This window comes from Bufo gargarizans, chromosome 1 (assembly GCF_014858855.1).
Source record: "Bufo gargarizans isolate SCDJY-AF-19 chromosome 1, ASM1485885v1, whole genome shotgun sequence".
Taxonomy (NCBI): Eukaryota; Metazoa; Chordata; class Amphibia; order Anura; family Bufonidae; genus Bufo; species Bufo gargarizans.
In genome coordinates, this window is record NC_058080.1 from 184637832 (window position 1) to 184665010 (window position 27179).

The following is a 27179-nucleotide window of genomic DNA, read 5'->3' on the forward strand; positions in this document are numbered from 1 at the left end:
TCAGTTTTTTTGTGAACGATTTCATCGGGTAAGAGAAATCCTTTAACATCACCAGGAAGTGGGCTTATGTTGTCCGAGCATCACTCCAGAGATACGCCTGGTGCTCCATACTGACGTCCCTTTCCTTTAAATCACAACCTCCTCCCTTTAAATTGATAGCTTGCGCATTTACTGTTTAGAACGGCATGTGCGCATATCTTTGGCTTTATCCTGATGCCGTTCACATGAACCCTGAAGTGGTGGCACGGTATGCATCTTCGATTATCAGGATGAAGCCAAGATGTTGTGTGCCCGCGACGTTCTAGACGGCGGATGCGCAGGTGCAAGATCTCAGAGCTAAACCACAGTTAATCTAAAGGTAGAGGGTTTGAAGGAGAGGGGATCAGTATGGAGTACCAGGGGCATTGCTGGACCAGTGCTCGAACCACATAAGCCCGCCTCCTGGTGCTCCAATGACTCAATAGCATTTATAAAAGTTAAAATTTCTCCACAACGGTACTACCTGCAGATAAAAGATAGTTATCGTTTTAATCAGCGTCGGCAACCCTACCAGGCTATATCGTCTGGCTGTATAGGGTTGATCTGGGTGACAGTGATGCTTTAATGTATACAATAGGAAACAGTGCCTGCTTGCAAACACAGGTTAACTTACCATTTTCAAATATTTCTCCCACTTGAAATGATAACTCTGAGCTGTGTTCGGCTTCACATGGATATACAGCTTTTGCCTTTCTGCCAGAGATGCTACAACAGAAACAATAGTAGCAATTAGGTAGAAATATTCCTATGAATTACAAGGATTACAATACACAACATAAACTGAGATCGGAACAACTTTGGGGGTAGAATGAGAAAACTGGACGTACATTATATTTGTAATCTATTAGTAATAATTTTGATTTACGTGTTTATTGTTTTTAGGAATATGTTGTTAGAACTACAGTATGGTATTAAACTAAGATGTTAAGTCACATTTAGGGTGCTTGCACATCTTTTTTTTTTCTCTTTAAAACAGCAATATTGTCACATGTTGTTGGCTAATAGATAAATAATAATAGATAAATCTGGTGCATGGCTAGACACTTTTGTCTAAAGTCTTATCACGCCAGTGATTCACGGATATCTGCAGTGTTCTCAGAAAGCACATTAATGTGTTTATTCAATTTTTTTTTTAAGCATGCACTACTTTGGTCTGTATTGCAGACCAAAGATGGCCATTCAAGTCAATGGGTCCATGAAAACAATTGACGGAATACAGATGGAATCTGTTCTGTCAGTGTTCTTGCACTGGAAATCCCTTTATCAGCTTAGGCTACTTTCACACTAGCGTTTCTATTTTCTAGTATAGAGATCCGTCATAGGATCTCAATACCGTTAAAAAACACTTCCGTTTTGTTCCCACTCATTGTCAATGGGGACAAAACGTAACTGAACAGAACGTTCCAAAATGCATTCCGTTCCGATTGGTTGCGTTCCTACACCGGAGAAAAAACCGCAGCATGCTGTGGTTTTCTTTCCTTAACGCAATGCGGAGCAAGACAGATCAGTCATGACCCACAATGCAAGTCAATGGGCACTCTGACACAATAGAAAACGGATCTATTCCCTATTTCAATGGGGTTCATGGCGGGTCCGTCTTGGCTATGTTAAAGAGAACTTTTCATGGGTTCAGACATTATAAAATAAGTAGCAGGTTATGTAAGGCATAAAGCAGGGATCTAATAGCTCTTACTATTTTTCCCGGGCACTACTCCGTTAGCTAGCTGTGCCCCTGTAAAATTCTCCTGACTGGTATGCTAATTAATAGCATCGGTACAGGGAGGAGGAGATGCCAGGGTTTCTCCATGGGCATCTCATTCTCCCTGGCTGTAGCGCGTTCCAATCACAAAGGAGAGCATCACAGCCAGGGAGAAGGTGAGTTTTTTTTCTCCCTGGCTGTGACACTCTTTGTGATTGGTCCGTGCTACAGCCAGGGAGAAGGAGACGCCCATTGAGAAACCCTGGCATCTCCTACTCCCTGTTCCGATGCTATTAATTAGCATACCAGGCGGGAGATTTTAAACTGGGGCACAGCGGGCGAACAGCACGGCGCCCAGGAAAAATAGTAAGTGCTATTAGATCCCTGCTTTATGTCCTACATAACGTGTTACTTATTTTATACTGTCTGGACCCATAAAGGGCCCTCTTTAAAGATAATACAACCAGATCTGTTCATAATGTATGCAGATGGTTGTATTAAAAACGCTAGTGTGAAAGTAGCCTTATCAATGCCCATGGAATACGGATGACAAACAGAGGGGAAGAAAGGGACACAAAGGCCAACAATGGACCCTTCACAGGCTTTTCTATGGATGAAACACTGATCGTCTTCTCATGGACATCATTACGTACGTATGATTAAGACCTAACTCTATATCAACCACTGGTTGGCTTAGTATGAGACAGAATTTTACAACATAATTGTGCCACAATTTTGATGCAAAATGGAACATCTTAAGCCATGCCCCTTTCCAGTGAAGCCACACCACCATTTCGGGCTAGGCACTCTCTCTAAACCTAGATGTGCACAATTTTGCCACACTTTATAACGAAATCTAGGTGCACTCACATTAGTAAATGTGGCCCTGTGTGTTTTGTAGTGGTGTTTTAAAGGCTATGTACATTTTACTCATTATTGGCAAAAAAAATGTTTTTCAGTTGGGCTTTATTAAACATTTTCAGCAGGTTTTGTGATAAAGGGTTAAGTCTTTGCCTACCTGTCAGCATCTTAATTTCACTAAGGGCTATGTATAGTCCTTATCTCTGACCTCCTAACAGTTCATAAGAACTTATTTATACCATATTCTTATCAGTTTGATAAGAGTTTACTTATAATGAGGGTTTATGAGGTTAGAAGATCAGAGATAAGAGCTACACATGAGCAGTCAGATGACTGGACTCAGAGTAAATAAAAAAGTTAACCCCTGTATCTCATAAATGGTTGAAAATGTTCAATAAAGACCAAATTAAAAATGTTTTTGGACTAAAATTTGTAAAATGCAATCTTAAAAAAAAAGCTGTCCAAAGCCTTTAAGACATTTTACTGGTGTTTTTTGATCCCTTAGCATGATTTTCAAATTGCAGCATTTGTAGAAAAAAAGAAAAAGGCAAATAAAACATGGGTTGGCAAAAAACAAAAAACAAAACACTACTGCTAAAACTTATCTGTTTCAACGGCATCAAGGTAAAATTTGAACAGCTTAAAGGAACACCTAAAAACCTAGGTGTTCTGAGAAATATATGATAAAAGAAACAGGAGATATTCTTGCCTCACTGTTTGTGAGTCTGAATGATGCAAACAGTCGTGCAGAGTCCTTGGGCTAATCTCCTGCTGATCTGTTCCACCTTTGGCTAAGGGTACTTTCACACTAGCGTTTTTCTTTTCCGGCATAGAGTTCCGTCATAGGGGCTCAATACCGGAAAATAACTTATCAGTTATATCCCCATGCATTCTGAATGGAGAGTAATCCGTTCAGGATGCATCAGGATGTCTTCAGTTCAGTCGTTTTGACTGATCAGGAAAAAGATAAAACCGTAGCATGCTACAGTTTTATCTCCGGCGACAAAAACTGAAGACATGCTTGAATACTGGATCCGTCCTTCCGGCCTGCGCATGCGCCAACCGGTAAAAATTTGAAAAAAAGATACAAGACGGATCCGTCTGTCCGCATGACAAGCGGAGAGACGGATACGTCCTTGCAATGCATTTGTGAGACGGATCCGCATTCAGATCCATCTCACAAATGCTTTCAGTCAGCGACAGATCAGCGGATCCAGCGGGCAGTTCCGACGACGAAGAAAAATGGCTGCTGAAAACTGCTACCCTGTCAGTTGTTGTGAAAAGATCTGTGTGATGGACATTTAAAATAAACATTGCATGGCTGTTTTTCATCGTTGTGTGAATAAGGCCTAAGGGTGCTGCCAATACGTTAATGTTTTTTTATGCAATTTTTTAAGCCAAAATCTGGTGACAGGAGAGAAAGTATTAAGGGCAGATACTACGCCTCCAATCTTTTTCAATCCACTCCTGGTTTTGGCTTCAAAAACTGCATAAGAAAAACCTGAATGTGTGGCAGAACCCTATGACTATCATAGAGGCGGGCATAGCAAATGGACAGTTCTTGCCACTTGTTTTGTCCTACCAGCAGGGATGCTCCTCCTGCAGCCAAATGACTAAATTATTTTTTATTTAGCTTGCATACAAATTCTATTTTGAGAAATATGAAGACCAGGATTAAAAGCAAATCAATGCAAATGCTCTGTTAATGTAACAAACTACAAAGTATGACTAGTCTCAAAATATAAAACACTCATCCTTTCTTAAACCAGACTGTGAAGCAGGATTACTGGCTAAGACTAAGCAAATAATAATATATAATAAGCAGCATTACAGAATACCTCTCTGAAGGGAGATCCAGCGGCAGTGCAGTTGATGCTTCAGGGTCTGCAGAATGTTCAGGCATCTCTGGAGAGGTAGGTTCATACGATACTGCTGAAGGTTCACTATTTATCCATGATACCAATGGACAGTGAGTTATGGATGTCCTGAATAAATGAAAAGAATTAATAGTATTCTTCTGCATTCAGTCCTGTGCTAGTACTGATGACACAGAAGCTGAGCTACTTAGCAGACTTTTTCCCACAAAGTGTTACTGTGGCATTTAAAATGCAGGCTCAGTTTAAAACTTCCAAAACACACATTATAGCAATTTACTGTAGATAGATTAGCAGGTGATTTGGCTTTAAATATGTACCTGGGATTGCGGTTTGACCTAAACTTGACATTTAGTCTACATATTGATTTACCGACATCTAAATTATACACCAAACCAAGATCAATTTATAGAAAGAAATCTTTCCTCTGCAAGAAAGTGTGCTATACAGCATTTACTAATACTGACTATAACTGGAGATATACTGGGTATCTTTTTGCAACAAGGCATGATTGTTTGCTCCTGGCATAGTCCTCTACTGTCTGAGCCATGAAAGGGCAATTCCCAATAACACAAAGTAGTGGTGGCCACTGATCCTATTTGTATTACCTAGTACCATGGTTGCCACATGTCCAAGACTTAATAAAGGCACTATCCCAGAATGCCACAAAATTGCCCTAAGAAAAGTGATCTCTTTAATATCACTCGCGTCTGTAAAGCTTGACAAGAGAAGACTCTGTGAGGGGCTATATAGCTAGCACAGTGGTATAGGCAATGGAGGTTACTACCTTGCTGATGCTACACTTCTGTCTGCAGTACTGTATTGACAATGCAATGTAGAATGAAGACATATTATAGAACTGAGAAAGGGGGTTCTAGAAGGTCAAGAGCCTCCAAGCCTGCTCTCAATGCTTTCTTGACACATGTACTAGTTAGAATGTCGATCTGGCATTGGGAAAGCGTATGTAAATGAATAGTTGTCGTGGTATGCAACCAACTGAATGCATAATAGAATGTGTGTATATATATATATATATATATATATTTTGGATACTAGAAAATGGAGGGGAGTTAGGCAAAACTGATGCAGGGAAATAGTGGTAATATCATCAATGCACATAAAAGTCTAATATACAGTACATTAATGTCACCTAAACCTGCCAACCATCTAATGTATGGAGGGCCTCCCAACTGCAAAGGTTGGAGTAGATAAGTTGCCACCAGAGGTGTCTGACAATGACTTACTTCCCATGCAGAACACATGCATGCTTGGCCATATCCTGGATGCATATGTAAGGGGGATCTAACGTAAAAAATGTATCGCCAACTTAGCCTACAACTTTGGAGGAGATTTATTCATATTAATACTGGTGCACTGTACAAAAGTTATGGCAGGCAAGATCTGTCATATGCTGATCATACAGTACATGAGTGATCTTGTTGGTACTAGAGGTTAAAACAATAAACTGTGGGTTTCACATTTGCCTTGATCTGTGGCCAGGTCCTTCATTCTCACTTATCAGCGTTTCCAGATATCTGAGAGTTGCCAGAAAATTGGCTTAGTTGTTCGACAAGCTTAAAAACCATGCTCAGTCCGACCCCAGCACCATTTCCACTCTTCCCAGCACATTCACAGTGGCGCAGACTGGTTATTAATATCGTGTTTGGCCCAAAGTATTGCATACGTACACTACTTTGTACTTTTTCATAGCATGTAATACATTCCCAGATACTGTAGTACACAGCCAACACTGCCTGTAAGTAATTGACAGGCTAGAATTGAATTTAACACAATAAAAAAGTGCAGACAACTATTATTATAGTAACTTTTAATTACATCCTCCAAGACATCCTGACTTAAGTTACCTCTGCTGGTATGTAATCGTTTCATAACAACATTGAGCCTCTGATATCAATGAGCTTTCAATTGCTGAAAAGCAGCAAACAACTAGTATGTGGAAGGATTAGACGAGGTAGAAAGAAACATTTCAGTAAGGGATTAGATGGGTTGTAAAGCATTGCATTACAAGTAATAACCCTTCCTCCACTTTTAGGAAGAGATAGGTAACCAATTACTGTAAAAAGATTTAAGTGGATATCTGGATTGTAACCAAGGTAACAGCAAGAAAGAGTAGTTCAACGTTGAGAGCTTCAGAGAGCGTTACAGACGTCTATGTAAAAACAGCAGTCAAAATCCAGATACAGATCAGTGGACACCTTTACCAGAAACCCAACCATCGCCCTCATTAATTGTACGCGATAATCATCAAGGTGGAACCAATCTATATAAATGATGAAGGGAAAGGTATGTATAAGCATAGCGTGTATATATAGTCATATCTGTAGATGTTACTAGTGAAAATGTTTTTTTCCTAAACGGAATTTCTAACAGTCCCTCAAACATTTTTTTTTAGGAGTTACCAACCAGTTTTGTCATGGTACTTCTAACTCACGCTCATCACCTGCTTGAGTAACCTTCCAGAAGAAGGAAGTAGACGTATCTTGATTTGACCCGGCTGAGCCCTAGTGCTAATGGCTAGCAGCTTCACCATCTTCTTCTGAATCCTCATAAAGTAGTATAAATCTATTTGTATATGCTTTGTTATCCCAGCCTACAAAATATACATGTAGTAGCTTTATAAAGAGAATATTTTTGACACAGTTAAAGGATTTGTCCCAGCTGGATATTTATGCAATATCTATATGAGTTGGGACCCACACCTATCTCAAGAATGGGAAACTAAAGTGTACGAAGAGCAAACAGTTAGGCCACCTCTCGCTTCAATGCTGAGTGAGTGTGCTCAGTTACTTTCGGATGTCCCATAGCAGTACATTGAGAGGATGTTGTGCATGGGTGGTGTGCTCTCTGTTCATGGCTTTGTTCTTGAGATAGGTGTGAGTCCCAGAGGTCCAGATGGGATAATCCCTTTTAGGAAAGTCAAAACTATCCTAAATATTAACTTAAGTGATTATATTTACCATATTTTTGGCTCCTTAAAACACTTTTTTCCCTTAAAAGTGGGGGAGAAATGGCAGTGCATCTTATTAAGCGAATACTAATAAACGCTTCCATAAAGCCTCATTCACATGTCAGTGTTCCACGGACGTGTGCTGTACATGTTCTCCACAGACAGCACACGTCCTTATTCATTTTAATATGTGTATTCACACATCATTGTTTTAGCAATGCATAACTGACCACTGTCTCACGGATTTGAGCACGAACACAGACGTGTGAATGAGGCTTTACAGAAGCACTCATTATTACACAATAGGATCGGGGAAGTGGTGAATTCAGTGTTCCTGGTGGTGACTGTGCTCACCCCTCTTGGGTCTTCTGATGGGCACCTTTTATGTTGTGTCCTGACTGCGTACAGCATCAGAACGTAGTGCGCACCATGTCTTGACATTGTGTGATGTCAGGTCACAGTGCTGTGCAACACTGGCAGAAGACCAGGGAGCGGTGAGTGCAGACTTTTGTGAGTGGCGGCGCCATTTAGAGCAGGAGAGGTACGTCGGTGTCCATGTTTTGTTGATCTGTGGTCAAATGAACCCTTAGTGTGTATAGTTATATTACAGAAAATATAAGCTGTAACTGCATTAAAGCATAAGAACTACTTAAAGGGAATAGCACAGAAAGATCTTGAAAACTTTTACAGTAAAATATATACAGCAAACAAGCAAAAACTACTGTATCTTAAAAGTCTGTTTGAAGTTGCTAATGCCAAAGCAGGAGACCACAGAAAGGAAACACTGGTTATTATGGATATTAGCTGACTGACAGCAGACATAACATTAAGACTAATGGGGATCCATTCACTTTTCTGATATACCACAGTAATTATCCGCTGCAGTCTTGTTCCACTTAGAGCACCGCTTTCCTTATTTCAAAAACCTGCAGTTTAACTTTGAAATGAAAAGATCTACTGTAATAAAATCCATTTCTCTACTAGCAGCAAAAGTTTTGAAAACCAAGTACAAAGACACTCGGCACCTCACTTCAGAGGATTATGCTCTCCAGTGCAATCACATAGCTCCATTATCTTGTTCATGCAGCGAGCTGGAAGGTTAACATTATGTTTTCTATTTATCTGTGTATTTAAGTCCCTCGGTTAGGCTAAGTTACTGAAAGTGTGTGGGTTGTGAGGGTGTATATAATAGAAGAAACGCATAACATGGTTGGGAACAAAGCAAGCTGGTGGTAGGTAGACACTTTCTTCTTGCTGAATGAATCGGCTGCATTGAAACAATTGTAACATGCAAGGGAATATGGGTAGGTGATCAAAGCCTGCAGGAACTTGATCATTAAAATGTGCTGTTTTGTTTTTCGATCTCAGATTTTTTCTAGCAGATGAGTACTATCTACTTGTAGATTAAATGCACTTACTTGTTTGATGATGTTGATAGGTAGCTCAGTATACTTATGAAAGCACAGTATACCTTATTAGTGTTCATATTAACAAAAATAAGTCAATTCTTCTCTCTGAGGGGGTGGGGGGGGGGGCAGACTGAGTTCAAGGATATTTCGATTTATATTATTCCATGTAGTATTTTCATCTAGTAAAGTACTGAATTGTATACTAGAAAACCGTGCACCCCGGAGTTCAGTATCTTCCCTCTCCTCTATCCTATGCTGCTCCCAGAAAAAGTAAAAGAGACATGACTGAGCCGCGATAAATAGGCACTGTGCTTTCAAAAAAGCGTGCATAAATTGCATAAATCAATAGTACAAGAGAAAATTAGAAACTTTGTGTCACTTATCCAGCTCATTTCCTTCTCCCACTAGTAAAATGACAGGCAAGACGGATTATCAGCTCACTGAGGGATCAGGTTACATACTGGGGATAGGAGAAGGAATCGGCTGCAGAGTAAGGCCTCTTTCACACGACAGTATGTCCATTTCAGTGTTTTGCCGTCCGTTTTTCACGGATCCGTTGTTCCGTTTTTTGCTTCCGTTGTGGTTCCGTTTCCGTTCCGTTGTTCCGTTCCGTTTTTCCGTATGGCAAATACAGTATACAGTAATTTCATATAAAAAATTGGGCTGGGCATAACATTTTCAATAGATGGTTCCGCAAAAAACGGAACGGATACGGAAGACATACGGATGCATTTCCGTATGCATTCCGTTTTTTTGCGGACCCATAGACTTTAATGGAGCCACGGAACGTGATTTGCGGCCAAATATAGGACATGTTCTATCTTTAAACGGAACGGAAAAACGGAAATACGGAAACGGAATGCACACGGAGTACATTCCGTTTTTTTTGCGGAACCATTGAAATGAATGGTTCCGTATACGGACCGTATACGGACCGCAAAAAACGGCCCGCAAAACGGAAAAAAAAAACGGTCGTGTGAAAGAGGCCTAAGGCCTCTTTCACATGAGCTTTCCGTGCGGGTGCAATGTGTGAAGTGAACGCATAGCACCCGCACTGAATCCTGACCCATTTATTTAAAATATATATATATGTTTTTTATTATTTGGGCAACTGTCTTATGTAGGGGCTAATTTTTTTTCGGTATGAGATGACGGTTTCATTGGTACTATTTTATTGTGCATATGACTTTTTGATCGCTTGGTATTACACATTTTGTGATGTAAGGTGAGAAAAAAATAGCTTTTTTTATATTGTTTTTATTTTTACGATGTTTACCTGGGGGTTAGTTCATGTGATATTTATATAGAGCAAGTAGTTACGGATGCGTCAATACCCAATATGTATACTTTTATTTATTTATTTAAGTTTTACACAATATCATTTTTGAAACAAAAAATAAATCATGTTTTAGTGTCTCCATAGTCTGAAAGCCATATTTTTTTTATTTTTTGGGAGATTTTCTTGGGTAGGGTATTAGTTTTGCTGGATGAGATGATGGTTTGATTGGGAATATATTGGGGTGCATATGACTTTTTGTTCGCTTTCTATTAGACTTTTTGTAAAACTTTTTATCTTATTTTTTGTCCCACTCTGGGACCAACTTTTGGGGGTCTGATCCCCTTTACAATGCATTAGAATACTTCTGTATTGTGATGCATTGGCTGTAAGTGTATTACACGCTGTAATACACTTACAGCTTCCTGCCTGTGAAATTCAGGGGGCTGGATCTCTCAGGCTGTCACGGAAGGCAGCCACAATGCTTAAGGAAGGCATCGGGCTGCCTTCCCTGCCATCTGTTCCCCGTCACAGCGGCGCGGGGATCCGATGGCCACCCTGCACTCAGCAGGATCCCGCACGTGCCACGGTCAGCGCTGACCACGGCAGTGCAAGGGTTAATGTGCCGGCATCAGTGTTTTCACCAATGCCGGCATATGCAGCAGGAACCCGGCTGTCAGTGACTGCTGTGCATGGCGTAATGTTATTATGAAAATTATTCAAAATGTACTTATGTTGGGATAGGAAATTATTATAGTATGCAGAAAAAATTATGTGTTAGTGAATCATATCAGTTAAACAGTATAAAGATTATGGGGCACATTTATTAAGACCGCCGTTAAAGACACCGGTCTTAATAAAGGCCCATAGCTGGTGGAGGATCCAGAGAGGTGCAGGCCTCTCCATAACTTCAGAGCATCCAGCGCCAATTATAAATGTAAAACAGCTTCATTGCTGTCTTACATTTAGACCATTTTCTATGCCTAAACCAGACATATAGTAAATGATGAATGAGAGGGGTCTGCCGGCCTGTCCCCTTCCCCAACCATGCCCCCAATTTTAGACCTGGCATGAGTAGTCGCAGATAGCAGTGCAACAGTTAGTCTGTGCCTGATATACACCTAATTTAAGCATATTTCAGAATAATAAATGACCCCTATGTGTGTATATATATATATATATATATATATATATATATATATAAAGAAAAATGGCGGCACTGGCTCCAGAATAAAAATGCGGGTGCACGTCCCAAAGGGAATGGACTGGTTTCCCTAATAAATGTAGCAGGAAAAAAGAGCGGCACTCCAAAAAATATAGCGGTGAACCCTTTATTCACACCAGTGGTGCAACGTTTCGGCTCTGGTCACGAGCCTTCCTCAAGCAAAGATACAACTCAAATAACTGTGATTATATCGGGAATACAAATCATGTGATCACAGCCCGGTGGGTGTGTTTAACAAATCATAACAGTGCATGACAATAGTGTACAGTGAATCCACATAATACCTATAGTGCAGAAAAACATATGCTGATCATCATTAAAGAGTCCCAGATGCAAAACATATGTATAGATCAAGTGCATAAACCCGATCAAATAGTGTATCAACGATCATTGTACAAGAGTGTAAGGAGGGGGAGGAGCAACGAAGTGATATCGCAAAACATACTTATCAGGCAAGGAGGCTCATTCAGTGCCGTGAACTCGGCGTTGTAGATGTCAGTCTGCGCAGGCGTGGCAGCGCACCAATAGCAGGTATTCGGCATACCGGAAACGCTGCGCGTCATCACACTAGGCCGACACCCCTCCGTCACTGCAGACGTCATCCCAATAGGACACAGTGTATTGTCCTGGGCGCATACTCAGTAGAGAATCGAGCTAAAAGCGCCATCTTTGTGACTGGAGAGCTGCCCTTTCACAACCACTATGCAATCGCACCCAGCCAAAGACAGAAAACGAGCATAGGGGGTTAGAGAAGGGCACAAGGAATCCCATTTAACAGGGTACCAATATGTCCCACCCTGGCAGAAAATCCACCGCAGCCACGGAAACCGCGGTATCTGCAGGAATAGCGCCAGGGATTCTAACCTCCCATACTGCCCGAGAGGGATCTCCTCCAAATGGTACTCAGATGCTGCAAAGTGTATATAGTTCAGCTCCCAGTGTCAAAGGATGAAATATGTGACAAAAGAGGATTATATGGAGTGTCGATAAAAATCAACACATGGTGCCTGTCATGCCTGGCAGCAACAGAACTAAATCAAACATAAAATGTAGAATATAATAGAATGGACTCCTTCCGTGGTATGTTGCGTGCACTCCAACCATATGATCCATACCCCAAAGTGCAAAATGTGAGTGATCTGAAAAAAAAGGAAAAAGCGTTAGGATAGGAATAAAATGAGTTGTATAACTCTCTGAGTGTGTACGCAATTGGGCAAAACAATATCCAGCAAAGCACCGGGGGCAAACAACCCTCACAGAACATCCCCAAAGTTGTAATCAACGTTTAAGCCCTTCGGGTTCAGGCTGTCCAACTTATGGATCCAGCTAAGCTCTCTGCGTTTAAGTATCCTGGATCTATCCCCACCTCGCCGTGGCTGGGGTATATGGTCCAGGATCCAGCATCTCAAATCGCCTTCTTTATGTGTGGCCTCAGTAAAATGTTTAGATATTGGTAAATCCATACGTTTTTTGCGTATACTGAGACGGTGATTATTGAGGCGAGTCTTCAATTCAGTTGTTGTCTCGCCCACATAAAGCAAATTACATGGGCAAGACAACACGTAGATGACATAATTGGAATCACAAGTCAAATGAAATAAAATACTGTAAGACACCCCGGTATTGGGATGTACAAAATACCTTCCCTTACGGATGTATCTGCAGTTGACGCAGTTTAAACAGGGAAAACAACCTAAGCCAGACTGAGTCAATTTGGTTTGTTTCAAAGATCCCCCGGGGCCAATGTCAGCCTTAACCAACTGATCGCGTAGGTTCCGGGATCGGCGATACGATGACAATGGTGGACGTGAGAACTCGGGGATATCTTTGAAGCATGTACCCAATAGACCCCAATGTTTATTCAATATCTTATTTACTGAGGGACTGAGTTCAGTGTATACTGAAACGAACGGAATCCTGGCCTTGTTCTGGACAGTGCCCCGTTTCGTCAGTAGCTCCGTCCTATCAAGCGTGCGTGCTCTATTCATGTGTTCGTTCAGCAGTCGTTTGGGATAACCCCTGTCCCGAAACTTAACTGCCATGGAATTTAGAGTCGCATCAAGTTTACTCTCCTCTGACACAACACGCTTGACGCGGAGAAATTGAGAGAAGGGCAACGACCGGATCATTCTCCGAGGGTGTGAGCTGTTGTAACACAAAAACGTGTTAGTATCAGTAGGTTTTGTGTACAACTCAGTATGTAACACACCCTCATTGAATGTAACTCGTGTATCCAAGAACTGGATCTCAGTTCGAGAATAAACAAGGGTGAACTGTAGGTCAGGATCATGGCTATTCAAAAAGCCATGGAATTCGGCCAAGTCAGTCTCAGAGCCTGTCCATATGAGGAAGATGTCGTCAATGTATCGCCACCACCTCAGCACATGGCTGAAGTGGTGGGACAGATAGACGACATCCTCCTCATAGCACCGCATAAAAATGTTTGCATACGTGGGGGCCACGTGAGACCCCATGGCCACCCCACGTTCTTGCAAGTAAAATACGTCCCTGAAGAGAAAGTAGTTGTACTGTAACACAATCTTCAGCAAATCAATGATAAATTCAGAGGCATGAGGAGTATAGGCTGATGTCCTCAGCATTTTCTCCACAGCCCTGAGTCCCCTATCATGTGTAATTGACGTATATAGCGAAGTAACATCAAATGATGCGAGTAGCACCGAAGACACCTGGGTTAAATCAACACTTTGTAGTTTGGTCAAAAAATCAGATGTGTCCTGTATATAGGATGATCCCCCTATGGAAAATTCCCGCAGTACTTTGTCTAGGAAAACAGCTATGCCGCTGAAGATAGAATCAGAACCCGAGACAATGGGTCGTCCCGGGGGATCGATGAGGGTCTTGTGAATCTTGGGCAGCACATAAATCACCGGAGTGACCGGATGTGCTACCTCAAGAAAATCACTAAGACCCCCATCGATGATGCCTGCGGCCATAGCCTCCCTGAGACATCGGCGGATGATATCCGCTATCATGAATTTGGGATCAGAATCCAAAATCCTATATACCTGAGGGTCATTTAGTTGTCGCATAATTTCCTGTACATATTTGGTGGTGTCCATTACCACGACCGCACCCCCCTTATCAGCCGGTTTAAGAGTGATGGTGGGGTCGGATCTAAGGGACTCCAAGGCTTCAATCTCAGTGGTAGTCAAATTGGGATATCTGAAAACCCGGTTTCCCTGAGAGGAAGACCTGAGCTCAGAAATTCCCTGTTTGACAGCATTGATATATGCATCTACTGATGGCTCATTGATAACTGGTACAAAGTTGCTTTTTGAAAATAGGTTGAGGGAACCCAGGGTGAAATCACTCATCTGGGGTCTCGCAGCCACATTCCTCTTGTGGAACCAAATCTTCAACTTAATACGTCGAAAGAAGGAAAACAAATTGGATTCTAATTCAAACCAGTCAACTGGTGCACTGGGGCAGAATGAAAACCCCTTGGACAGGACACTCACTTGAGTAGCAGTCAGTTCCTTAGAGGATAAATTGACCACAGTCACTTCTTCCTTCCTGAGGTTGGCTTGACTGCCATTGACCTGGTTTGAATTAGAATCCAATTTGTTTTCCTTCTTTCGACGTATTAAGTTGAAGATTTGGTTCCACAAGAGGAATGTGGCTGCGAGACCCCAGATGAGTGATTTCACCCTGGGTTCCCTCAACCTATTTTCAAAAAGCAACTTTGTACCAGTTATCAATGAGCCATCAGTAGATGCATATATCAGTGCTGTCAAACAGGGAATTTCTGAGCTCAGGTCTTCCTCTCAGGGAAACCGGGTTTTCAGATATCCCAATTTGACTACCACTGAGATTGAAGCCTTGGAGTCCCTTAGATCCGACCCCACCATCACTCTTAAACCGGCTGATAAGGGGGGTGCGGTCGTGGTAATGGACACCACCAAATATGTACAGGAAATTATGCGACAACTAAATGACCCTCAGGTATATAGGATTTTGGATTCTGATCCCAAATTCATGATAGCGGATATCATCCGCCGATGTCTCAGGGAGGCTATGGCCGCAGGCATCATCGATGGGGGTCTTAGTGATTTTCTTGAGGTAGCACATCCGGTCACTCCGGTGATTTATGTGCTGCCCAAGATTCACAAGACCCTCATCGATCCCCCGGGACGACCCATTGTCTCGAGTTCTGATTCTATCTTCAGCGGCATAGCTGTTTTCCTAGACAAAGTACTGTGGGAATTTTCCATAGGGGGATCATCCTATATACAGGACACATCTGAATTTTTGACCAAACTACAAAGTGTTGATTTAACCCAGGTGTCTTCGGTGCTACTCGCATCATTTGATGTTACTTCGCTATATACGTCAATTGCACATGATAGGGGACTCAGGGCTGTGGAGAAAATGCTGAGGACATCAGCCTATACTCCTCATGCCTCTGAATTTATCATTGATTTGCTGAAGATTGTGTTACAGTACAACTACTTTCTCTTCAGGGACGTATTTTACTTGCAAGAACGTGGGGTGGCCATGGGGTCTCACGTGGCCCCCACGTATGCAAACATTTTTATGCGGTGCTATGAGGAGGATGTCGTCTATCTGTCCCACCACTTCAGCCATGTGCTGAGGTGGTGGCGATACATTGACGACATCTTCCTCATATGGACAGGCTCTGAGACTGACTTGGCCGAATTCCATGGCTTTTTGAATAGCCATGATCCTGACCTACAGTTCACCCTTGTTTATTCTCGAACTGAGATCCAGTTCTTGGATACACGAGTTACATTCAATGAGGGTGTGTTACATACTGAGTTGTACACAAAACCTACTGATACTAACACGTTTTTGTGTTACAACAGCTCACACCCTCGGAGAATGATCCGGTCGTTGCCCTTCTCTCAATTTCTCCGCGTCAAGCGTGTTGTGTCAGAGGAGAGTAAACTTGATGCGACTCTAAATTCCATGGCAGTTAAGTTTCGGGACAGGGGTTATCCCAAACGACTGCTGAACGAACACATGAATAGAGCACGCACGCTTGATAGGACGGAGCTACTGACGAAACAGGGGCACTGTCCAGAACAAGGCCAGGATTCCGTTCGTTTCAGTATACACTGAACTCAGTCCCTCAGTAAATAAGATATTGAATAAACATTGGGGTCTATTGGGTACATGCTTCAAAGATTTCCCCGAGTTCTCACGTCCACCATTGTCATCGTATCGCCGATCCCGGAACCTACGCGATCAGTTGGTTAAGGCTGACATTGGCCCCGGGGGATCTTTGAAACAAACCAAATTGACTCAGTCTGGCTTAGGTTGTTTTCCCTGTTTAAACTGCGTCAACTGCAGATACATCCGTAAGGGAAGGTATTTTGTACATCCCAATACCGGGGTGTCTTACAGTATTTTATTTCATTTGACTTGTGATTCCAATTATGTCATCTACGTGTTGTCTTGCCCATGTAATTTGCTTTATGTGGGCGAGACAACAACTGAATTGAAGACTCGCCTCAATAATCACCGTCTCAGTATACGCAAAAAACGTATGGATTTACCAATATCTAAACATTTTACTGAGGCCACACATAAAGAAGGCGATTTGAGATGCTGGATCCTGGACCATATACCCCAGCCACGGCGAGGTGGGGATAGATCCAGGGATACTTAAACGCAGAGAGCTTAGCTGGATCCATAAGTTGGACAGCCTGAACCCGAAGGGCTTAAACGTTGATTACAACTTTGGGGATGTTCTGTGAGGGTTGTTTGCCCCCTGGTGCTTTGCTGGATATTGTTTTGCCCAATTGCGTACACACTCAGAGAGTTATACAACTCATTTTATTCCTATTCTAACGCTTTTTCCTTTTTTTTCAGATCACTCACATTTTGCACTTTGGGGTATGGATCATATGGTTGGAGTGCACGCAACATACCACGGAAGGAGTCCATTCTATTATATTCTACATTTTATGTTTGATTTAGTTCTGTTGCTGCCAGGCATGACAGGCACCATGTGTTGATTTTTATCGACACTCCATATAATCCTCTTTGGTCACATATTTCATCCTTTGACACTGGGAGCTGAACTATATACACTTTGCAGCATCTGAGTACCATTTGGAGGAGATCCCTCTCGGGCAGTATGGGAGGTTAGAATCCCTGGCGCTATTCCTGCAGATACCGCGGTTTCCGTGGCTGCGGTGGATTTTCTGCCAGGGTGGGACATATTGGTACCCTGTTAAATGGGATTCCTTGTGCCCTTCTCTAACCCCCTATGCTCGTTTTCTGTCTTTGGCTGGGTGCGATTGCATAGTGGTTGTGAAAGGGCAGCTCTCCAGTCACAAAGATGGCGCTTTTAGCTCGATTCTCTACTGAGCATGCGCCCAGGACAATACACTGTGTCCTATTGGGATGACGTCTGCAGTGACGGAGGGGTGTCGGCCTAGTGTGATGACGCGCAGCGTTTCCGGTATGCCGAATACCTGCTATTGGTGCGCTGCCACGCCTGCGCAGACTGACATCTACAACGCCGAGTTCACGGCACTGAATGAGCCTCCTTGCCTGATAAGTATGTTTTGCGATATCACTTCGTTGCTCCTCCCCCTCCTTACACTCTTGTACAATGATCGTTGATACACTATTTGATCGGGTTTATGCACTTGATCTATACATATGTTTTGCATCTGGGACTCTTTAATGATCATCAGCATATGTTTTTCTGCACTATAGGTATTATGTGGATTCACTGTACACTATTGTCATGCACTGTTATGATTTGTTAAACACACCCACCGGGCTGTGATCACATGATTTGTATTCCCGATATAATCACAGTTTTTTGAGTTGTATCTTTGCTTGAGGAAGGCTCGTGACCAGAGCCGAAACGTTGCACCACTGGTGTGAATAAAGGGTTCACCGCTATATTTTTTGGAGTGCCGCTCTTTTTTCCTGCTATATATATACATACATACACACACACTGGGAATGAGGATAATGTAGGGTTAACATTGTCACAGACTGGCATATTACAAAAAAAATATATAGTTTAAGGACTAAAAACTGGTAAAAGGGTCATCAGTTATTTATGAAATGTCTACGAAGCTTTTAGAAAAGGAAAAAAAAAACATCAACTATTTAGCTGGTATAAGGTTAGTTTCATATTAGCTGTTCTAGACATGAATTACTAGAAGAAGGCTCACCAAACAGCATCTGTGCAACCATAAGTGTCATGTAAGGACCTTTTAGTCCTAAATATTTATTTTATCCCACCAGGCAGTGTTGCCATATGGAAATTGATACGAATTAAAACCATAATCCACACAAATGTCCTTATAATTAGTATAAGAATGCTGCCTGGTGAAAGCTAATGGCCAAAGCACTCTCTGTAGGACCAAGACCGGCCATATATTTGTCCGCAGACAGCTGCCTCTCATCATATCCCCATACACATGCACAATTTGCACTGCAGAGCATGCATATTTTATGAACTTGGAGAGGGAAGAAAGTCACTGCCCCAAACACTTCTGGCAGCAGCTTATCCCCCCCCCCCCCCCCAAAAAAAAAAAAAAAAAACACACCAAAAACCTAAAGTAAATCCAACAATCTAATCCTTTTCTAACCAGACATCTGCCATAGGAGAAGAGTCAGATGGCTCCCATAATCATTAGATGATTGACAGATTTAGCCAATATTAATCTAATGTGCAATGCTAGCTTAAAGGGCTATTCCCATCTCAACCTTCCACGGCTAAGAAGGGAATAACCTAAAGTCCCCCCTACAAGTTAGTGCATTGCCAGCTGAATCAGCGGGTTCGATTGACAGTGATGTTGGGGACAAGAAGAATTAGACCAAATTAATATTTTCTTTTTTAAATCAGATGTTTCTTTATTATCAATTTTCATTCATTTTTTACAACAATCACATGACCTTTTGTAGACCACTGTCATATACAATATCAGTCATAAAAGATATATATGATATACACATAATAAGACATATATCTGTAAAGACATAGAACGAGTCTACATAAAGACACAGATATCAAAGCCATCTCCAATGTGATTACATATATTCTCCATAAACAAATAAACCCATAACCCCACCCCCCTCCCAAACCCCCTATAAGAGCAGGACACATTTATAACATCTCATCTTAATCATCATTCCTGGGGAGTCGGCACCACAGTACCCATTAGTAAACCATCCTCCATTACCATCTTCCAACCACCAATATGTCTATAGAACATCACCACCCAACATCCATCTCTTCATACAGCCACATTTCAATTCCAGATAGATCAATCACCAACAGGCTTCTGCACCTACCCCACACACCTACCACCATCTGTAGCCTCTCCTCTTTCCAAACTCACTGCAGTATCATATGTATCCTCCATCTTTATTGTACTCACTTCATCATATAAAACTCCTTGTGAGCGCTAACTAGGAGCTGCAGCACCCAGAGTTATCGATCCAGCTGCCCCAAATCGCTTCAAACTTAGACAGACACTTCCTTTTTTGATACACTCCCCTTTCTAAGCGAATCACCACATTTAATCGAGCAACATACTCTGATATATCAGGGGGTATGGACTGAATCCATTTTGCTGCCAGTGTTTCCCTAGCCTGGTATAACATCCTCCCTATTCCAGTAATAATAACAGATTGTAAATTATTTTCTGGTAACAAGCCTAGCACACACAGTTTGGGATCCAACTTAAGATTAGCACTATACACCTTGTTCACTAGGTGTAGTACCGCCTTCCCGTAGGATGTCAGTGATGAGCACGACCACAGCATGTGCAATAGATCAGCCTCAGCACTGCCACACTTCGGACAGGCTGGGCTATCCCTATACCCTATTTTATGTAAAAACATTGGGGTCCTCTACACCCTATGTATTAAATACAGGTGAGACAGATGTGCTGCCTCACTAAGGGATAAAGTAGGGGTAAGTTCCACTACCTCCATCCACTGCTCATCTGTAAGTACACCTAGATCTCTTTCCCACTGGCGCCTACTTGTTAGTGGATAACCCTTAAGAAAATCTTCCAATAGGGCTTGATATACCATAGAGATTGCTCCCTTTACTGATCCAGCAGCAACCACCGTATTCAACGTCTGATTTGATATAAATGTCACCGGGGCTATCTTAGATTGGGCTTCTAAAGCATGCCTAAGTTGCAGATACCGATAAAACTGCGAAGTGGGCAGTCCAAATTCAGAGCACAATTGTTGGTATTGTTTCAAGATTCCATTAGAATAGATATGTCCCAAATTCCATACCCCTTTATTATTCCATTGGGAGAATCCCTTCAGGTCCACCAGTTCCTGAAGTGCAGGGTTATGCCACAGAGGCGAGATGTTCATCAACCCCGTTATCCCCAAAATATTCCTTGCCTTATTCCTATACTTTCCTCATAAGTAGCAGGGTTGGCATACTTCCCACTTCCCCTTTTATTTCCCCTTCTATAACTGTCAACGGGGGAGATCTATTTGATGCCCATCCTATCAACCGACCACTCTTCCCTCCCATGTCATCTATTACCCCCCACCCTTTAAAATGTTGTAATTGGGCCGATAAAAAGTATAGCATAGGGTTGGGTAGAGCCAGGCCACCGGCTTCCTTACTCCTTTGTAGAATTTCGTACCTTATTCTACCTCTGTTATTCTTCCATACAAAAAAACGGAACATTTGTTGTATTTTGTGAAAATAGTGCACCGGGACCCATATGGGGGAATTATGTAAAATATAAAGCAACTGCGGCATGAATACAATTTTTAACAAATTGCCTCTACCGACCATAGAGAGAGGCAATTTATGCCAGACAGCAACCTTACCTCTAAATTTCCCTAACAGGGGTAATAGATTATTAGGAATGTAATCTGCAGGGTTCATTGATACAGTTATTCCAAGGTATTTAAAAGAACGCACCACCTTGAGTTCAGAGAAAGTAGCATGAGTGGTATGCATTTGAGAAGATATTGGGAGAATTACTGATTTATCCCAGTTTATGAGAAGTCCAGACTGGTCACCAAACTGCGATATTATAGAGATTATAGAATCTATGGAGTCCACTAGATTACCTACATAGATTAGCATATCATCTGCGTATAAGGATACGCGTTCCTCACTAGAACCCCTCACTAGCCCTCTCATCAGTGGAGTAGATCGCAAAAGGCATGCTAATGGTTCAATTGCTATTAATAAGGGAGACAACGGACAACCTTGTCTCGTCCCCCTTTCCAGTGAAACTGTAGGTGATAATTGACCATTGACTCTGACTCTAGCTCTGGGCTCGCAATATAGAAGCTTGACCCATTTTAAAAAACCTGTTCCAAACCCCATCCTAGTCATGACCGCCCACAAATATTCCCACTCAACACTGTCAAAGGCTTTGGCAGCATCGAGTGAGACTACAGCAGCTCCACTACCCTGACCTTCCCTCCCCTCCAACTGCAGATTTAAAAACAAGCGCCTAAGATTCAACGCCGTGGATTTCCCAGGCATGAACCCAGACTGATCCTCATGAATAAGAGATTGAATGACCCTACTCAACCGGTTAGCCAGAACTTTGGCTAGAATTTTTACATCTACAGTCAGGAGTGAGATGGGCCTATATGAATCCACAAGTGAAGGGTCTTTACCTGGCTTAGGTATCACCACAACTATAGCTTCTCTCATGGAGCAAGGCAATCTACCTTCGCGATATGCATCTTTAAAGACCGCTAAAAGATGTGGAAGTAGTAACTCCCCATGTCTTTTATAGAATTCCACAGGAAGACCATCCCCACCAGGTGCTTTTTCATTGGGCATGGAGTGCAACGCCATCTCTAATTCTTCCAAGGTTATATCTTCTTCGAGAAGTGAGCTATTCTCCATAAAATTAATATTTTCACCTGATCCTTTTGTTCTCCTGGGAGATAAGCTGCCTACAGAAGTGTACGGCAACAGCTTTCTTCCCTCACCACATTAGATATGCACAGGTTCGACCGAGCCAAACATGTATGTGTATGAGGGAGCAGACAGAAATCAGTCAGCCAAACGATCGTTAAAAAGCATAGCCGCCTTTAGTGCCGAGAGTTAACAAAAACAGCAAAGAGCAGCCTGCTCAGCTGTTTTCACAGTACTGCCGATGCTCTCCCACCCCACACGCTGGTTATTTTCCAATCAGATCTTCTGTTATAGAAAACAAATCATTGTCTTCATATTTGATGAATGCTCCATGAGGTGGAAGTGCTTGAGTACATCCCCCTACAAGATGCAGGGGCCTTAAAGTAGACACAGGATGCAATTTGGCAAAGCACTGAAATAGAGGGTTTGTCCGATTTATGAAATAAAAATATCACTGTAAGGCCTCATGCACACAAACGTTGTTTGTTTCCATGTCTGTTACGTTTTTTTTGCAGATAGGATGCGGACACATTCATTTTAATGGGTCCTGAAAAAATGCGGACAGCACACCGTGTGCTGTCCGCATCAGTATGTCCGTTCCGTAGCCCCACAAAAAAAATAGAACATGTCATGTTCTTGTCCGTTTTAGGCATTGTTACAATGGTCATAATTTTTTCTTTTTTTTGCGGACCGCAAAATACATATGGTCTTGTGCATGTAGCCTAAATCTGATACAGGCAGCAATACATAACTAAGCTAAGCAAGTTTTAGGCAAAAAAATATACATATTTCCTCATCTCCCTGGTTCTCTTCTGGCCCTTTGTTTACCTGCAATAACAACAATCTCTGAGGTTGTCCTCATGAATATGTGTGCCCCTCCCCCTGCTCTGCAAAGGGAGTGAATATAAGTCTGCTCTGAGTGACATGTCTGACTGCTGGGATACTTAGCAGCATATTGCATGTGTGGGATTACAAGTCCCAGCTGTACAATAACACTGCTGATATACACAGGATCTTCTCCCTACATGTTCTTGTGCAGTGCTCTGCAGAACTTCTCCAGTCTGTCAGCTCCTGTGCCCAGCATTTGTCTTCTCACTGCGTGCAGCTACTCAGTAAACCCTTCAGCTCTGAGTCTGTGCTACTGAAGGGGTTAAAGTGTTTCCTGAATAGACAGACAGCAGCAGCTCATCCAGTGCAGGGGGGCGTGACCAGCACTGTGACCTCTGGTGTACAGAATCTGCTCTCTCAGGCTTGTGCAGGAAACATTATAAGAGCAGGGAGAGAAGCTGACATCACAGGTCATGTGACCCTCAGTGAAATCTGAGAAAGCAGCAACTGGAGATGCAGTAAGTGCATGGTAAAGCTGTTACATTTCATTAGTTAAAAACGGAACTCTATGCCGGAAAAGAAAAACGCTAATGTGAAAGTAGCCTAAAATAACTCGGACAACCCCTTTAAACATTACTGCTTTAGCTAGAAAAGATCTGTTCTACACACTATCTACAAAGCTATCTGGGAGTCAAAACATGCAAAGGTGAAATTATTGTCAAGCTCTCAATAAGGGCTGTTTCACACGAGCGGATGCCGTGTGTGACATCCGCTGCGTGAATGACAGCCAAGACCCGATGCAGACTGCAGAGGCACGGAGCATTAACATGATTGATAATCCCCCGTGCCTCTCTGTGATATCTTTACTACAAAATCACAGTGAGATAAAGCTGTCACTATGATTTCGTAGTAAAGAGATCACAGAGAGGCACGGAGCATTATCAATCATGTTAATGCTCCGTGCTTCTGCTGTCCGCATCGGGTCTTAGGGCTGCTTCACACGAGCGGATGCAGTGCGTGACATCCGCTGCGTGAATGACAGCCAAGTGTGGCTTTGATAAGGGAATTCATTTGGGGACCATGGGATGCATTGGGTGGACATCCGCACTGCACTTTGGAAATATATGGCTGCTATATACTGTAAATAATGACTAATACATACAGCAATGCTAAAAGAAAATAGAAAGTTAATTTAACCACAAACACTCTTATGAGTGAAGGGGTGAAGTGATCCTGATTGTGGAGCAGAGGGCCTTTTCACTTAACATTTCAGAAAAACCAAGTACTATTAAGAAAAATCTTTTGTATGCAGATCTCAAGAGAGAAGAACAACAGGGAACGCTCAGTACAATAAATTGTAACTGTCAGGAAAAGTGCTTTAGTTCCATCCAGGCACTGCCGGGAATATGATTTTTTAATTTAAGAGGTAAGGTTATCACAAGAGAGCAAAGGCTGAGGACAAAGAACTCAAAAGTGTTATAATTAGCTGCACACAGGACTAGAATATAAGAAAACCTGCCTTAAAACTTGCAAAAAGGTGTCTAAAAGCCTTTTCAAAGTACATGACACTGGAAAAAAAGTTTTAGTATTTAAACACAAGCCGCATACCGTAATAGAGATTTCCAACGTAATAGAAGTGACATTTGTCAAAGGCATGCTTGAGTTTAAAATTAAAGATGGGCATTTATACTAGGGGTGTTCAATAAGTTATCAACCTAAGAAAACAACATTTTCGGAGAAAATTGAACTTACTTCTTTTCAATGTGATCCCCCTTGACAACACACTTATGCCTCTTGCACAAAACTCTTAATAGAACAGTACTATCCTTGTCTGTAATGCGGACAATAATAGGACATGTTCTATTTTTTTGCGGAGCGGAAATACGGAAAAGGAATGCACACGGAGTACCTTGAATGGTTCCGTATACAGTCCGCAAAAAATCAGACCGGACACCGAATGGAAATACGTTTGTGTGCAAGAGGCCTTACTCCATTTCACCTCCAGTGATCGGATGCCCTCAGAATATGAGGCTTCTTGCTGCTACAGGAACCTTGTTACTGCCTCTGACTACATTATCATTAGGAAATCATTGCCAACACTAAAATTTCTTAAGGTTCTGAAAAGGCAATCACTAGGAGCGAGGTCTGGACTGTAGGGTGGATGGTTAAGCTACATTCCTTGATAAAAGCTTGTGATTTGCGAGACTTGTGAGATGGTGCATTGCTGTGAAGCAGCAACACACCTGCCGACAACTTCCTGCAGCATTTCTCATTGCTTGCCTCGCGTAATGCCTTTATTGTTGAAGCATAGATGTCTCGCATAAATTCTAGTAATAAAATGCCTTCTGTATCCCTAAAAAACTGTTGCCATGATCTTTCTAGCTGACTGCTTCACACAAAATGTATTTGTAGTTGGTGACCGCCAGTTGCATGGACTCTAGTTTGGCCTCAGGATCATGGTGGTGGACCCATGTTTCATCACCTGTAAAAATTAGAAAATAGAAGTTTCCTGGATATTCTCTAGGTATGTCTAAATTTTCTTGGCTAAATTGCTGCCAACAAGTTTTTTTTCTCAGGCATAAACACTAATGGCATCGATTGGGAACTGACCTTTGACATCAAAAGATCATGAATGATGATGGAAACTGTGAGAACTGAAATGCCTAATTCATGAGCTATAACACGGGCTTCAGCAGGTTGACCTAAATGGGGGTCATCTTCAATTTATTCCCTACTCCCTTTAAACTGCTGGGCCCAAAACTTTCCTTGGTAGTAGGAAGGTGCATCATCACCAAATACAGCAATCATCCTTTCATGGCTTTCTTTAGGCTTATTTCATTCCTTTGTAAGGAATTTAATCACTGAATGAAGCTCCAAATCCCTCACTTTCTTTGTAGACCCACACTGTACTGCACTTGGCATCCTATCACTTTAGGTGCTTTCATCAAACTGAACAGCTACTGTGTTGTACTTCCAGACATGTCTCAATCTGCACAGACAAGCTCAGCTCTTTAACACTGACAGAACATGCTGGGGTAGATAACTTATTGAACACCCTTTGTATAGTGTTTTCATATGTTTATTATCTACACAATGTTATCCGCTGATGCTTCTTATTTTCTTTACCGTAGGACTAGGTATAATTCTGGGAAACTTTTTTTTCTATTAAACAAAAAACATACTGTAGGTGATAGTTGACTAGTTCACACCGGATGACAGTATACAGTTGACCGTTCTAAAATATGCTACTTAAACCCAGCTAAAATAAAAAACCGAAGCATGCCCTATATCAGTAAAGTAACTGAACATGAGTGGCAGAAGGATCTTAGGGAGTGTGGGGTAGGGGGGATAGTGAGATCGTGGTTATGATGGCTGGGGCACTGCTACACAGAAGGACTTCTGTATGACCCTGACAATGACTGCTGTTGGTGTGCAGGGAGGCAATGACAATCTCTTTCTAACAAAGCTAGAACCAGCTTTGTGCCCCACATGGATCCAGAGATCTCCTCATTCATTGCTCTGCTAAGTTTATATCAAGCTGGCAGCTCATGGGGCGTGCCTTTTCTGCTGCAGCTCTCCCTATCACAACTCAGAAGTCAGTTGAAGGATAAAACTGAGCAGGTGTGGCCTTTTCAGTAAGTAGGACAAAAAATAACAAAAAAAAACAGTATATGGCGCTATACAGATACATTTTTATAATTACATTTGTATAATTACAAGCAATTACAAAAGTATTCAGATCCAGGTGCTGGTTTAAAATCTGTAGAATATTTTTTGTGGGACAAACCCTTTAAATCTCTGTTCTTTCTGAGCTCAGAATCTTATCAGTCTGTGTATACATAGGTATCTGCTCATCACTGATAAGACTGATACAGTTAGGTCCATAAATATCGGGACATCAATACAATTCTAACATTTTTTGCTCTATTCACCACCACAATGCATTTGAAATAAAATGGACAAGGTGTGCTTTAACTGCAGACTGTCAGCTTTAATTTGAAGGTATTTACATCCAAATCAGGTGAACGGTGTAGGAATTACAACAGTTTGCATATGTGCGTCCCACTTGTTATGGGACCAAAAGTAATGGGGCAATTGGCTTCTCAGCTGTTCCATGGCCAGGTGTG

General features: G+C 42.0%; 1 protein-coding gene across 1 annotated transcript in view; it reads right to left on the reverse strand.

Moving 5' to 3' along the window:
- The window catches only part of ARHGAP10 (Rho GTPase activating protein 10), a 353126-nt gene that overhangs the window by 22011 nt on the left and 303936 nt on the right, over positions 1–27179 (reverse strand). Inside the window, exons 21-22 of the mRNA XM_044300373.1 lie at positions 4438–4584; positions 653–744 (exon numbers count right to left, since the gene is read on the reverse strand). Coding sequence (XP_044156308.1) covers positions 653–744; positions 4438–4584 — 239 coding nt within the window. The remainder of the gene's footprint in view (positions 1–652; positions 745–4437; positions 4585–27179) is intronic.